A 15,641-nucleotide genomic window follows, 5' to 3' on the forward strand; every position below is an offset into this window, starting at 1 on the left:
CTGGCAAATAAAACTGAAGGTCCAGCCAGTTCTTTACAAGAGTTATACCAAACTTTCCAGCAAAGAGATTACCCCAATATTATTGGAATAGAATAGGAAAAATAAGGAACAGTTACATCTCCTAAAAGCCATAGCTATAAAATTCTAGAGAACAATATAGGAGCACTCCCGTGACCTGAAAAGAGAGAAGGATTCCTTAAACAAGATGCAAAATGTGCTCCATTATAATGGAGAAAGTAGCTGAAAATCCACCCATATTAAAATGGAGAATTTAGATTGGCGTAATCACTTTGGAAATATTTTGACAATATTTAGTAAATTTAAACATTCATATATTCTGCAAACCTACATTTTATTCTTATGTGTATACCCTTAAAAGACTTGTGTGCATCTGAAGATGTATAAGAATGAGCATAAAAACATCATTCTAATCACGAAAACTAGAAACAATGCAAATGTCCAATTACAGTAACAAGAATATATAAAGTGTAGCAGCAGATTTCCACAGTGGAATATTATTTATCAGTGAAAAGGAATAAACGACTGCTACATGAAGACACATGGGAGTCTCAAAAGCATAAAAAACAATCTCAAAAGATTGTTTCTCTGTGGCCATGAGAAACAATCACAGAAGACTTTATACAGTATGATTTCCTGTGTGTAAAGCCTTTAGATAAATGAAACAGTCAAAACTAAAAACACAATTTGGGATGCATGCAGATCATATTTTGTTGATGCTAAGCCATGTCTCTTTTTTTGACATTTCAAACACTTTTCAAAATTGAGATTCATTTTGTAACCAAAATTTTGTAACCAAACCATTCATTTTGTGAGTCTCTTTCTTAGAGTTGAAATAATAATGTATCTTACAATGCTGGGAGCTTAAGTTCAATTAAATATAGTAGGAAGTAGAACTATAAAGAAAAGCATGAGAATGATTAACATAAAATTTGGGACACCTATGATTACGTATGTCTGGGAGGGAAGAGGCTACAGGAAGGAAGGGGAAGCAAGGAGAATTCTATATACTGACAATGTGCTATTTTTCACCAAGGTACAGTATATTGGTGGTATTATTATTATTATTATTATTTTGAGGCAGGGTCTCACTCTGCTGCCCAGGCTGGAGTGCAGTGGCACAATCTCGGGTCACTGCAACCTCTGCCTCCCAGGTTCAAGCTATTCTCCCACCTCAGCCTCCCCGAGTAGCTGGGACTACAGGAGTGCACCACCACGCTTGGCTAATTTTTTGTATTTTTGGTAGAGATGGGGCTTTGCCATGTTGGACAGGCTGGTCTCACACTCCTGGCCTCATGTGGCCCCCACCCCCGCCTCAGCCTCCCAAAGTGCTGGGATTACGAATGTGAGCCACCGCGCCCAGCCTGCTTTGTTATTATTCTTTAAATAGGTTAGTTTCTCACATGTATAAATATATTTCACAATTTTTTAAAAAAAGAGTGAATGAGGCGAGTAGGTGGAGACACACATATAGTAACTCAGGAAGCTGGACAGTAAAGGGGAGAAAAGAGTGAGGCAGCCATTGCGGGAGGATGTGGAGGAAACTACAGGAAATAAATGGAAAGACTGAAGAGCTGGGAGGCATCCAAGCTGTCACATGTGGAGAAATTGGCCCTTCAGGGAGATACCTTCTGTATTTTAGCAAGAGGGACAAAGGGGAGAATGGGCTTACAGAATTTGCAGTGAAATTTTCTCATGTTTCCCCTGTGATGGTTTATATTTTCTTTACAAAGAATTTATCTATGGGCTGGTATAGTTACCAGGAATGGCAGAGATGGGCAAATGGCATGAGGGGGTAGGCATCTAAAAGGAAAACGTGTGTTCAGCAGTTATCCCATGCCAGGTACTCAACTAAGAGCTTTTTGCATCCATCATTCCATTTGTTGCTCTCATTAACACTATGAGGTATATATTCTTTCATGATGTCTGTAACAGTTTCCTAGGGCCATAGGAAAATAACAAAATCCCACAGACTAGGTGACTTAAATAACAGAAATGTATTTTCTCCCAGTTCTGGAGGCTTGTGATCCAAGAGCAGGTGTGGGCAGGTTGTTTTCTCCTGAGGCCTTTCTCCTTAGTCTGTGGGTGGCTGCCCTCTGCACGTGCACATCCCTGGCATTTCCCCGTGTGCTTAATCTCCTCTCCTTTAAGGACACCCATCAGACTGAATCAGCTAAAGTCCTCATTTTAACTTAATCACCTCTTTAAATACAGTCACATTCTGAGGTGCTGGGGGTTGGAGCTTGAACTTATGAATTGTGGGCGACACAATTCTGGCCATCACAATGTCCATTTTGGAGAGAAGGATCTAGAGACACAGAAAGGTCAAACAGCTTGCAGCTCCTCAGCACCAGAACTGGGATGCAGACGCAGGCAGGTCAACTGAGGTGACTGAACACCAACCATTTCTCCACACATCTAGTTTTGGGCCTGGAAGAGTGAAGACGGATGGAAAGGTCTTTTGGAGAATTAAAACAAAAACAAAAACAAAAACAAAAACAAAAACAAAAAACAGAACAGAATAAAGGAATAATATTCTCAGGCTTTTCTGAGTTGTGCAATCTGTCCCAGGAAACAGAATGGAGCTGAATGCTCCAGGAGCCAGGATGGACGGTCCTCTCATAGGCTCCCTTTTAAAATCTGGGCTTTAAGGAGAAAGATGTAAATCTCGGCTAAAACGGCAGGAAAGCTCAACAACTTAGCATGGGCTGAAATCCACTGATCCCTGCTCTGGAGGGACCAGGTGTAAGTTATGGGCTGAGAAGGGTGACACCTGCTGGGCACCGAGGACAAGAATAGGTGGGACCTGGCTCCTGTCATATGTGGTCCCTTGCTGCCCTCTTCTGGCAAGAATTGGGAATACGCAGGAAGCTGCGGGTAGCCCGACTTCCTCCAAAACCCACAAATCTCCTGGGAGAGACGGAAAGAATATACTGGAATCAGAGTGTGGCGCATGTCAGTTCCTCCCTCTCCACATACATACACACATATTACAGTCAATTTTCACTTTTTAGCATTCTGTGACTGTGTAGCTGTTTTAAAAGTTGCTTAAGATGGGTTTTTTTGTTTTGTTTTGTTTTTTTGCTTTTTTTTTTTTTTTGAGACAGAGTCTCTCTCTGTCTCCCACGCTAGAGTGCAGTGGCGCCATCTTGGCTCACTACAAGCTCCGCCTCCCGGGTACAAGAGATTCTCCTGCCTCAGCCTCCCAAGTAGCTGGGATTACAGGTGCACACCACCATGCCTGTCTAATTTTTGCATTTTTAGTAGAGACGGGATTTCACCATGTTGGCCAGGCTGGTCTCCAAGTCCTGGCCTCAAAGGATCCGCCCACTTAGGCCTCCCAAAGTGCTGGGATTACAGGCGTGAGCCACCCTGCCCAGCCAAGGTTAAATTTAAAAACTTTTTACATTTGCCACCTTTTCAAAGATGATGTTTCTTAAGATACAGGAATATGAGAATTAAAATACAAGTTTTGATGATTTAACAAAATGCTAGTTTGTTCATTTCATATGCTCTTTTTTTTTAAATTTTTTATTCTTTTAGAGACAGGGTCTCCCTCCTGGTGACTCCATCACCCAGGCTGGAGTGCAGTGGTACGATCAAAGCTCACTGCAGCCTCAAACTCCTGGTCTCTATCCTCTCATCTCAGCCTCCTGAGCACCACATCTAGCTTATTTTTAAATTTTTTGTAGAGATGGGGTGTCAGTGTCTGGCTATGTTGCCCAGGCTGCTCTTGAATTCCTGGTCTCAAGTGACCCTCTTGCCTCAGCCTCCCACAGAGCTGGGATTACAGGCATGAGCCACTGCACCAGGCCTTTATGTTTTCAAAAATTGTAAACTCATTGTTGGTTTGGAAATACTTGTTTTCAATATTTTAAAAATCATTACTTGTTATGCGATAGCCTAGGGACCCCACCATTTGGTTACAGTACTTTTGAAAAATAATCATTTTTATTTTCAAATGTGAATTTTCATCAAAACAAAACCAGTAGCTCATGTTTTAGAAATTTATCTTTGGTATAGATATTTGGGCAAAAACATTCCAAAGTAATAAAGGAGCCCCTTGAGTTGAGAAGCATTACGTAAACGCCAGAAAAAACCATTGATCTCACCGAGAACTCCTAGAATTCCTGATCAGTTGTGCCACACAGAATATGCTGCCTTGTGGGCCTCTGTGAAATTCCAAATGGGTGGCTCAAGAGCTCCTGGCTCATGTGTGAGTCCCCAGACCACCTTCATGCAGTTACCAGAACAATTGTTTAAAATGCAGTCAGATGGTGATACTCCTCTTGCTTCTGCAGAGGCCAAATGTCACACCTTTGATCTTAGAATAAAATACTGATTCCTTCCTGGCTTTACAAGGCCAGGTGCTCTGACTCATGCCAGCTCCGCCAGGCCTGCCTTTGGTCACTTTTCCTTCCCCTTCAGCTATTTGCATTTTCATCCTTTGGGGACCTTTCTGTGGACTCTACTTCAACATTCTGTTTATTTCCTTCGGAGCATTTGCTTCCATCTGTAATAACTGTGCATGTTTATCCATTGTTCATTTCTTGTCTCCACCATTAGGCGGCATCCCCAGGGGGAGGTCCTCATCCACTTTGCTCTTTGCTGTGTTCCCAGTGCCTAATGAGCATTATTTGTCAATGAGTGAGTGAGTGAATGAAGTGAGCAAAGGAACACAATGAGTGGTGACAGACACCTAAGGTCACTCCATGCAGATCATAGTACTAGGTTATTTACATAAATATATAAGGAAGTTCCATCCATGGCCTATGGCCTGGGAAGCAAAGAGAGGGCTGTGGTTGGCACCAGGCCAACAGCTGTGCTTTCATCTTTGACTTAAACTTGTCATCAAAACCACTCCCCTCCCTGCTTAGAGAATACCAGAGAAGCAGACAGAACCTCAGGAGCCACTGACCCACATGCTAAGGAAGCTGGAGGGCAGCAAGGAAGCACAGGCTTGCTAACTCAACAGGTGCAATTTTGCATCAGTGCTGTGGGTACCGATCCAGGATGCAAACACCAGCTGCTCAACCAACCAGGAACACTTTGTGTTGATCCAATGTCTTCCCCTTGAAAAGGCGCCAGCACAGTCTCATAGACACACAGCCCTGCTCAGAGGTAGGCACGTTAACATTCCCATTTTACAAATGGCAGGAGAATGCACCCATGATCGGTGGGCTGGGCACAGTATTGGCCAGCAGGCTCATGTCTTCCAGGGGTTCTGTCTCTATCTTCACTGTGAGACGATCAGAGCCTGAACAAGGGAAACTAAGTTCAGAACTGTCACCAGTTCCAAATCTGTGCCTGAGGAAGCCTGATGAGAGCCGTCTCCAGGAGAGGTAGCTAGGGTGGAAATGCTTGCTGGGCTCCAGGGAGGCCTGGGCCAGACAGCCTGGGGCACAGTTTCCTCCCTCCCTGCTGAAGTGTTACTGGTTTGATGTAATTTCCGCTGCCATTCATGGCCTTTCTCCTAGGCAGGATCCTGGCACCTGACTTAGGAACCATCCAAAGAACAAGGTTAAGCCAGAATAAAATATCCAAGAGCCTCCCAGGCTGGGGCAGCCATCAGGGTGGGCTGATCTGGGGCTTCTTCAGGAAGGTGGCCAGTTTTTGGGCCACAGCGTCCAGTTCGATCGGGTTGGTGCACTGAAAGAGGTTGCTGTTCCGGACGAAATAGTGTTTCAGGAAGTGCTGGCTCACACACTTGTGCAATTTCCTCACCAGGCGCAGAAACGCTTTGCTGAAGAACTTCCAGTCTTTAAAGTGGGGATATTTCTCGCAGGTCCAAAAGAGCACAGTCTGTGGAAGGAAGAAGTGCTGTCAGACATTGTTTCAGGCAATTGAGGAGGATATCTTGGAAACAATTATTGAGTTTATGTGGCCTTGGAACAAGGGAGAAAAGAGTTGCCTAGGCAGACTGGATCTACCACGAATTCACAATCCCCAACTTCAGGTGGGCCTTCAGTTTACAAGTTGGTCTCCCGCACCTCTTCCCTAATCTCCTCCAACATTTTCAGTGGTCACCACTCCAGGCAATGTCTTTGCCTCCTACTTTATGAAGAAAATGGAACCCCTCATCCTCCCAAACCAGACAGATCTTGCCTACTGCAGCACCCTCCTTTCTTCCTCCCTGCTTCTGCCTCTTCTACCTGTGGGGCTGATCCCTCCACAGGGTCCCGGATGCCATCTTCCAGGAACTGTATATGACGGATTACCCTCTTCCTCAACTGCTTTTCACAAGTTGAAAGCTCTCCTGCCACCCCAACGCCACGTCTGCCTCCTGCCCTCACTCTTCCCTCTGCAAATCCAGGTTTCTCCAGAGTCAGCTCTATTGTTTGTCGTAATTTCCTCTCCTCCCATTTCTCGCCTCAGTCCGCTCCAAGATGGATTCTTCTCTCATTAATCCTCAAAGGCTCCTCTCTTCAAGGCCCAGTGATCTCCATGTTTCTAAATCCAACAGGCCTTTGTCAGCCTGCACCTTACCTGACCTTTCAGCAGACCTGGTTCTCTCGCCCACACCCTCCCTCCTGAGCCATCCTTCACTTGACTTCCAAGCAATCTACTCTCTGGGTTTTCTCCTAGCATTACAGCGCCTCCTTGGCAGGCTTCTACTCCTTGGCCTGCCTTTGAGGGGTGGAGTTTCTGGAGGCTCAGTTCTAGGCCCTCTTCTCCTCTCACTGTACATTCATTCCTCAGCTGTGTGTTCCCTCCACAACAGCAGCTCTAATTCTCACTACAAATGAATGACTTGCAAATTTGTGTCTCCAGCCCAGACTTCTCCTCTGACCTCCTTACCATGTATCTCTTGAGTATCTGAAAGTTATCTCAGTCCCAACATGTCCAAACTGAACCCCTGCTCTTCCTGCACAAACCTGATCTGCCTCCAGAGTTGCTTAACTAGCTAGTTGTGCAACATGCAAACCTAGGAGTCATCCTTCTCCCTTACCGCCCCCAGTCAAGTCCTGCAATCCTCTTGCCTGAGTATTTCTCGAGTCTACCCATTTACCTTCACCTCAAGTATTATTCTACCATCCCCCTCCACACTGCCTCCACATCTCACTGGACCTCTGCAGTAGCCATCTCATCAGCCCATCCCTGTTCTTGCCACCATCCAAACTATCACCATCCACACTGCTGCCAATATACATCCACTTCCCTTCTCATCTAAAATACTTTAAGCTCTTCCCATTGTTTGTTAGCTAAAAACATCATGCTTAACATGGTGTGGTTTATAAGGTTTGGTCCCTGCCTTCCTTTCCAGATGCATCTTGACCCATATCCTCCCTTGCTCTCTTCATGTAGCCACACCAGCCGTTTCATGCCCCATTCTACCACAGGGCCTTTGCACCTCCTGCTTCAGCTGCATAGGACAAACTTCTTTCCCTTCTTTGTCCATCAGATCAAATTTCCCTAGTACAGCCACTGCACACTCTCTTAGCCATGTACTTCTCATAAGAAGCAGTGACAACTGTAGTAGTTTTTATATTTATGTGATTAATTGTATCATTTCCCCTACTGGGTTATAAACTTTATGAGAACAGTGAATGATGCCTATTTTTATTCACTATTAAGCTATCCAGTACCCAGCAGAGGCTAGCCCATGAGAGGAAGTCAATAAACATTTACTGAATAAGTGAATTAATGAATTCATGTTATGGTTTAGATATTGATTATTTTTATACAGTCTTTATTTTTTAGAGCAGTTGTAAGTTCATAGCAACTATGTATTTAGATTATATGATTATGAATAAATGAGTTAGAGATAACTTCATGCAAGTGAAGATAACCTAGATACCGGAAAAAAATGTTAATTCCTCTTGTTAATTAAGCTTTTATCGTCCTAAGCAAACTGGGGCAGTTAAGCTCATTATAAGCAAGCCAATGTACTTTGAGTGGGTTTTAGGAATAAATAAGTCAATAAAAGATAAGCTTTTCCTTCACATGAAACAGTCTTGGGGCAGAGCCTTTCTGACAGTGTAAGAGAGTGTCAGACTTAAGGTGAGGCGAGGCTGAGTGCCACAGCTTCCTAATGCTGTTTTGCAACCCAGCCTCTTCCACTTTCCCCAGAATGAAGACTTGGCAAGGATCCAGCACACTCAAGTCATCATCTGGGATGGTGTCTAACACCACATTTGTCACCAGCCACATTCATTTCAAGGGTGAGGATGCCTAAATGGAAGATAATTCTGTCTGTGGACTAAGGATGGAAGACCAGAGAAAAAGGCAGTTAGCACTTTCTGTTTATCTTACTCCAGAAATAGCCCCCTTAAAAAAAATGCCCATCCTTGATGTTGCCCAATTCTATTGTGCCATGCAGGTGGGTCAGGGAAGACTGAAACAATCCTTCAGGAGTTGCCTTAAAATCCACTAGGTGACTTAGGAACTATCAGAATAGAAGTCAGCCCTTGTGGGGAGTACAGATTTGCAAACAGCTATGGGTTGGGAGATCCATGGTGGCCCCATTCAATCATGCCTGAAATATTCATGTCACTGAATGGTATTTCCATCCATCTTAATTGAGAGGTAATGAAGTCAATCGTTAAGGTTATGAGGTTTTGATATGAGATAGACTTGAGTTTGTGTCTCAGCTCTGCCTCTTCTAGTGTGGGCTGTATAAAGGAAAGCAAGAGAAGCTAAATCTACAGAACAAATCAAAGTATCTTCTGCAAGCACATGCCCTCCATCCAGGAGAACAGCCTACGTGTTTTTAGGGGAGTGTGTTTGGGACACGTTGAGAATATTGGAACTCCAGAGAAAAGCCCCAGTGCATGTGAATGAGATGTTAACAGATTCTTCCGCAAGTCAAAATGGATAGGTTATCAGAAAGATAAGAAGGTGAAGCAAAGATTAGTGATTTTGTGCAAAAAAGAAGAGAAAAGTTGAGCAAGATGTGAAGCCACTCATTCATTTGCTCTACAAATATTTAATGTGCTACTATGTACAAAGCACTGGGAGAGATACTGGGGGTATTATTCATCCTTCTCCCAGTGAACAAGAGCACTGAGTAAAGTCAGCATGCTAGCTGGACAAGACCAATGTGGTATCTGTCTTTCAAGAAGTTACTTTAGAGCAGATGGAGTAACATGGGGCAAGAAGAGAGCTTTGTCTATCGAATGAGAGGAGGAACAGGTATGTGAGGAAGGCACCTCACAGATAGGTGACTGCCCCAGGGACCTGTGCTTGCCTGAGTGGAAAGGCAGTCCATCCTTTCTGGGGCCAGAGAGGAGGGCTGAAGCTCCTAGACCCACACTAGCTAGGCTGGCTGCGGTGTCCCGCAAGAGTCTCCTACCTCCCTACCCCAGCAGGCTGCACAGAACTGCTACATGAGAGTCCACTTCACTCTGTGTGGTCCACAATTTGAGAAAGAGGGCGTTGAGAGGGTGGTCAAAGGCCCCCTTTCCAAGGAGGCCCCCCTAACTGCCCAGTCCAGGTCAGGCTCTGCTGCTCTGAGCCTTCACAGAGCCATGCTCCTCCCGTTCCAGTGCTTCCTCACTGTGTGATTGTACATGCACCCACTGGCTTGCCTTACCCATGTCTATCTCCCATGCTAGACCAGAAGTGACGGAGTGAGGAACCACATCTGTGTCTGTTCACCTTTGTGCTGGCAGGGGTTGAGCCCACAGCAGGTACTGGGGCAGGCCTCTGGCCCAGAGTAATCTCAATAGACACTTGCTGAATGAGTGAGTGAAGGCATGAATGGATGTTACTGTTGGGTTTAGGGCAAAGAGAGGCAGGTGCTGGCAGAGCAAGGGAAAATCCTTGCCTAGTGATTTGGACCCTAGAAAGAGGTGTGTGGCAGTACGTGTGTGGTAACCTTTGTGTTGCATTTCCTGGTTCCCTCTGTGTTAGTGGGTCTGTGTGCATGAGGAGTTGTGCTTAGGCTGCAGTGGGTTCTAAGACTGGCACAAACATAAAGCCATCAAAGTGTGAGGCACGAATCACATTTTGTAATTTATTTCTGAACCTCAGCAGGGTTTCTGGCACCTAGTGGGCACTCAGGTTGGTTTGGTGGTAAAATAAAAGTGAGAGGGGAGGAAAAGTGGGAGAGAAGAGAATTGGAAAAGGGAAGGAAGGGAGGAAATTTTACCCTGGACAGGGGTGTTGTGGACTCCCATATGGTGCTAGCTTACATATTTCCATAATAAGTAGGCATTTGTTGGATGGCCAATGTAGATACTAGAGCCTCATTTTTCACACATGCCAGCCCTACTGAGTGGCTCTGGCCAGGCCCTAAAGAGGCCACAGGGAGAATGATCTATCCAAAGCTGCCCCTGGGCCTTCTCCCACCTGCCCCACACTCACCTGCAGATGGTGGGACGTGATGACCGGCCTGTTCCCTGGGCACCAGACGTCCTCCTTCAGCTGCCTCATGACCTGAAAACACTTCCTACGGCAGCCCCCATCCTCATCCAGCTGTTCTAGCAACACCTGCTCAGCACGGAGGAAGCTCAGCTGCCAGTGATAATTTGAACAGGGCAACAAGTTAAACCCAAACGACTGGAAGAAAAAGAAAAACATTGGGAAATGAGAAGAACAACACTCACTGGTGTAGAAAGCCATTTCTGAAGCAGTCTGCTGGTCTGGGGAACTTTTCACCAGGCAGACAGCACATCCTATGTGGGGATGAAAAGGGGATGTCAGGGAGACCACAAGCCACTTTGGATATGAACAGTTAGAAGGTGGTACCCACTTCCTCTCCTGCAGCAGTTCTCCAACTTGAGTACGCATCAGAATCACATCACCCGGAGGGCTTCTTAAAACACATATTGCTGGGCCCTGTTCAAGGGTGTCATTCAGCAGGTCCAGAGTGGGGGCCCGGGAAGCTGCATTTCTAACAAGTTCTCAGGTGATGCTGGTGCAGGGCCCACACTTTGAGAACTACTGATCTAGTGACACCTCAACTTTCCTTTGAAACTCTTTGGCAGTCGGTAATGCTGTGACTGGTTAAGCTGTTGGCACCACTGCTCTGGAGAGCTGGGTCCCGCCCACTGATACCTTGATGCACTCCACTCTCTCTTGGGAAGGCCAGCGCTGCAGACATCGAGGCCACCGGGCTTTCTCGGACCAGGTGGTGGGGATCTCCACCGTGGGGGCCAGCTCCAATTCCACCTGATATGCAGATGTTTCCACAGCAATCCAAACTGCAGAGCGGTTTCCTAGCATGCTGACCTTACCTGATAGGAAATGACCAAATGGATAAGGAGAAGATAAAGGCTTGCACATTACAAGCGTTCAAACAAGAAATTTGTGAGCAGTTGCTCTGATCAGCACCTTGCAACTGGTGTGGCAACTTTCACAATGTCTGTAGCACATCAAGGATCACAATGCCTGTAGCAGGTCAAGGTTGTGACATCAAAACCAGATGGTTAGTCACCTAGCCAGCGTCAGAGCATTACTAAGAAGTCTCATTGCTAGTGGGTTTTTCTTTCTCCCCCAATCCCAAGGCTTTTGTGGTACCTTTTCTTTTAAATTAATAGATTATTTTCAAGAGGCTCAACTGAAAGTAAAAGCCATAGAATAAAAAGAAAAAGTGTAGTACATATGCTCCTTGACTTACGATGGGGTCACATCGCAATAAAGCTGAAAATATTGTAAGTTGAAAATGTATTAATACACCGAACCTACCAAACATCATAGCTTAGCCTAGCCTACCTTCAATGTGCTCAAAACACTTACATTAACTTAGAGTTGGACAAAATCATCTAACAGCCTATTTTATAATAAAGTGTTGAATATCTCATGGAATTCATTGAATGGTTGTATGAGTACTCGAAGCACAGGTTCTACTAAACATGTATCATTTTTGCAACCTTGTAAAGTAAAAAAAATCATATGTTGAGCCATGGCAAGTTGGGGACTGTCTGTATTTGCTACTGTAAAATGAAACCTAACTATTTTTCTATATCCTTCTCCATTCCACCCAAATATCTAAATGTTGGTTTTTCAGAGTAATGCAAACATAGGGAAGGCTAATGCCCTTTTTTTTTTTCCTTCTTCACCTAGATGTTCTGACACTGGCTGGGGACAGTATCAGCCTCCTTATTTATTCATACGCCTTTGGTGAAATTTGGCTTCACCTGTCTTTTATCTAGGCCTCAGTCTCTTAGATGGTATTTGTTTTTACCATCCACTCAGCTAGCCGAGCCTCAGAGGTATCTATCATCAGAAACCCCTGTAACCACAAAATACATCAAAGCACATCACAACCACTGTTTCAGAGGATTGAGTGATTTGAAAGAAGCCGCCACTGCCTCATTTTCCAACCAGGAAAAGAGAAGAAGAGAAAACTATGCATCTAGTAGTTTTCCAGCTCACATACTATAATTTCCTCATTTCCAATTTGCTCTTTCTTCTTTCAAAAGATACAGTTTTTGTTTGTTTGTTTGCCTTCATTGCAGATAAAGATAAGCAGTCTTGAATAGATCAGGATCTATTCATCCTTATTTGTTCATCCCAATTTTTGAAATAGATCAGAATCTATTATTTTGCATTTCCTTGCACACAGAAGAAAATGGAAGCACATTAATTGTGTTAGGCTTTTCAAAATGGAAACATTCCCTGGCCGAGGTGGGATAAAGGGCTTGTTGTCTGCATGTCATCAGAGCTGCCCAGACAGGAACATGATAACTGGCACTTTAGCATTATTTACTAAAAGCGTCTCATCAACCTTGCCCAGTCTGAATCTCTGCTTTGCACTTTCACTATGAATAATGTCGCACAGCATAAGAGGTGAGTTGATGCTGCAGCCAGCCCACTGGCCCCCACCCTGCTCTGCAGCTGGCTCTGCTTACGAGGTGTGCAACCTTCAGAAGTGACTTAATCTCTCTAAGTCTCAGTTTCCTCATCCCTAAAACAGGTAGGAAAAGAATTCTTACTGTATTGTGTGGTTATGAGGATTAAATTAAATAACCCATGAAACTTACTCTACTTAGTAAAAAATCTATTAAACATAAATTATTACCATTATGGAAATTTTCAGAACTATTCTGTCTAGACAAGCAAATGTATGTATGAATACATCCTTTTATTTTCACACAGATGGAATCTCATATTATTTGGCAGTTTGGTTTTTCACTTAGCTATCTAGCCCATGCATTTTTCATAGCTCTGTATGTATGCATGGGCATATGCCTGTTCTTTTGTAAGGCTGCATAGTAGTCCAGTAGGCAGAGACAGCATAATTTAAGTTAGCCAGTTTTCCTTTATTAGCCATTTAGATTACTTCTATTTACTATTATAAAATCTATGGCAGAGAATATCCTGGTGCATATTTCTTTGTGTATTTGTAGAATATATTTGTAGAATTTAATATATTTATATATTTATTTATATATTACATACTGTAATTAATATATATTATATATTATATATTATTTATATAATATATGTAATATATAATATATATTTATATATAAAATAAATATTTATAAATCTATGAATATATTTGTAGAATTTAATTTGTAGAAATATATTTCTAGAACTGGAATTGTTGAATTGTCAAGTGAGCACATTATGAAAATAAAATATAGACAACTTTCTCTTTAAAAAGGAGACACCAATTTCCACTTCTAATAACAACAGGAAAATACCCATTTCACCATGCCCACTCGACACTAAGCATGATCAAACTTTTCATTTCTTTTAACTTGTTAGGTATTTTAATGTACCCAACATGAGGTATATTCTAATATATGTTGAAATATACATTAGATGGAATGTCTTTTCTTATTTTTGCAAGCCATTTGTACTCTTTTTCTGTGATTCCTTTTTTTTTTTTTTTTGATAATTATTTCTATTGGTCAGCTCATCTTTTTTCTTATTGGTTTATAAATTAATTTATATTTTCCTAATTATATAATTAAGAAAATGGCCATTTCTTTCCAGTTAGAAATTCACCTTTTCACTTTGTGTGAACAAAAAGGGTGTGTGTGTGTGTGTGTGTGTGTGGGCATATGCTGTACAGTAGCTTAAGACTTTGTCAAATTTAGTCAGTTCTTTTGGCTCCTGGATTTTCTGTTTTGGTTCAAGTTAGTGGTTTCCAAATGTGGAATCTCAGCACACTGTGGTACTGCAGTCACATGGAGGTGCTGCAGTAAAAATGTACTAATAAAGAAGACCTGGGGTTTGTGAATAATTTGCTTTTAAAACAAATATGCTTAAGTTTTTAAGCCTGGTTAAGGTGCATAATCCACAGCATTTTATATCTATGCCAGCACAGTAACTTTCTCAAAGCCACAACACTATTTTGTTAGAATGAATTCCAACCTTCTGTGCATCAACGGCAGGGGAAAAAAGCTGATTCATCTTATTAAGATTAAATAAATGTGAAGAGCACATGATTATCTTCTCAAATGTAGGCTGTGAGCTGCAGGTAACACCCAAACAGAGGTTTTGTAGAGCGAAAGGGGAATGTCAGCAATTACCCTTGCACTTGTTCCTGATCAGCTCACCTGAGAGGTGACAGGTTCTAATTGCGTTTTCCACCAGCTTCCGGAACACCAGGAGGACCTTAGCGGGCACAATGTCTCCGTCGATGTTCACGTCTGTCTCATGCCACTGCCACAGGCTCTTCATAAACTGTTCCACCTCCAGCCACTGCTGCAGACCCTCAGGGTCCCGCAACGGGCAGGGCAGCCTGGTGCCCTGCAGGGTGTAGTACCGCCAGCGCTGCTCCCTGGCCTCCCTGTACCCAGCCAGGCCTTTTATTGGGACTGTGACAAGGAACTGACTGGGGGCCAAAACCTAGGGTCAGGAAAGGATTGAAAACAAGCATGAATTCACAGATTCGGGAGGTAACGGAAGTCCTGGGAGCCGACCTGTCTCGCCAGGCAGCTCTCTTCACCACTCCACCCTCAGTAGTGTGACCTGATACACAGAGACATAGACCTGGGTGTTACAAGTGGATTACCTCTTTGTTCTGCTACTGAATCACTGTAAATACTTTGGGCAAGTAAATTAGCTCGCTGAGTTTATTATCTTATGACTATACAAGTAAAGACAGTGAGCTAGACCAGGAACTCCAGAGGAGGCCTAAAGTTTGAGAAAGAAGAATGAGTATGCATTGAGTTCCCTGCAGTCGCAACACTGCAATTCTAATGCATTTGACCATTTCAACTTCACAATCACACAGTAAGGTGAGCTTTGTTGCCATTTTCCAGATGAGGAATCCAAGATGCAGAGGGGCTTGGAGATCTCCCCAGGGACACACAGCCAGTAAGTAGAAGAGTCAGAATTCGAGTTTAGGTCTTTGGACAGCTTGTTCAGTTATTATTTCTCTACCCTGGGCTGGCACTCAGCCAACAATGAATGACATGGAATGGTGAATGTTTTGACACAAATAAAAGGTGGGAAGTAACGGGAAGGGAGTTTAAAAGATTTTGTAAAATGTCTCCTATTTTTGGGTTGGGGGGGCCTGTACTGATGACCCATGGTCAGTGTTCATGACTAACCCTTCCAAAATCAAAGGGAAAATGAAAGCTTATTTGTTGAGACAATGTGAGCTGTTGAGATAATTCTAAGTTTAAAGAAAAAAAGCAAACAATCAGAATCCACCTAATCCCTTTCTCCAGGAACCAGTGAAGCAATGACTGGGGGAAAGCAGGCAGACCAGCAGCCAAGAG

General features: G+C 43.5%; 1 protein-coding gene across 2 annotated transcripts in view; it reads right to left on the bottom strand.

Annotated features, from left to right (window-relative positions):
- Positions 1 to 1,154: 1,154 nt before the first annotated feature.
- LOC105479131 (mab-21 like 3) overlaps positions 1,155 to 15,641 on the bottom strand; it is a 30,536-nt gene continuing 16,049 nt past the window's right edge. The window contains exons 3-7 of one of the 2 annotated variants that reach the window (XR_003017478.2): positions 14,472 to 14,763; positions 11,017 to 11,195; positions 10,324 to 10,518; positions 4,131 to 5,820; positions 1,155 to 2,448 (exon numbers count right to left, since the gene is read on the bottom strand). Coding sequence is in view for 1 of the 2 variants with exons in the window: in XM_011736944.2 (XP_011735246.2) it covers positions 5,587 to 5,820; positions 10,324 to 10,518; positions 11,017 to 11,195; positions 14,472 to 14,763 (900 nt within the window). In the remaining variant the exon portion in view is untranslated. Of the gene's footprint in view, positions 2,449 to 3,557; positions 5,821 to 10,323; positions 10,519 to 11,016; positions 11,196 to 14,471; positions 14,764 to 15,641 lie in introns of those variants that run through there. The other variant, XM_011736944.2, reaches the window with a different exon arrangement.

The sequence above is a fragment of the Macaca nemestrina genome, chromosome 1, assembly GCF_043159975.1.
Source record: "Macaca nemestrina isolate mMacNem1 chromosome 1, mMacNem.hap1, whole genome shotgun sequence".
Lineage (NCBI taxonomy): Eukaryota > Metazoa > Chordata > Mammalia > Primates > Cercopithecidae > Macaca > Macaca nemestrina.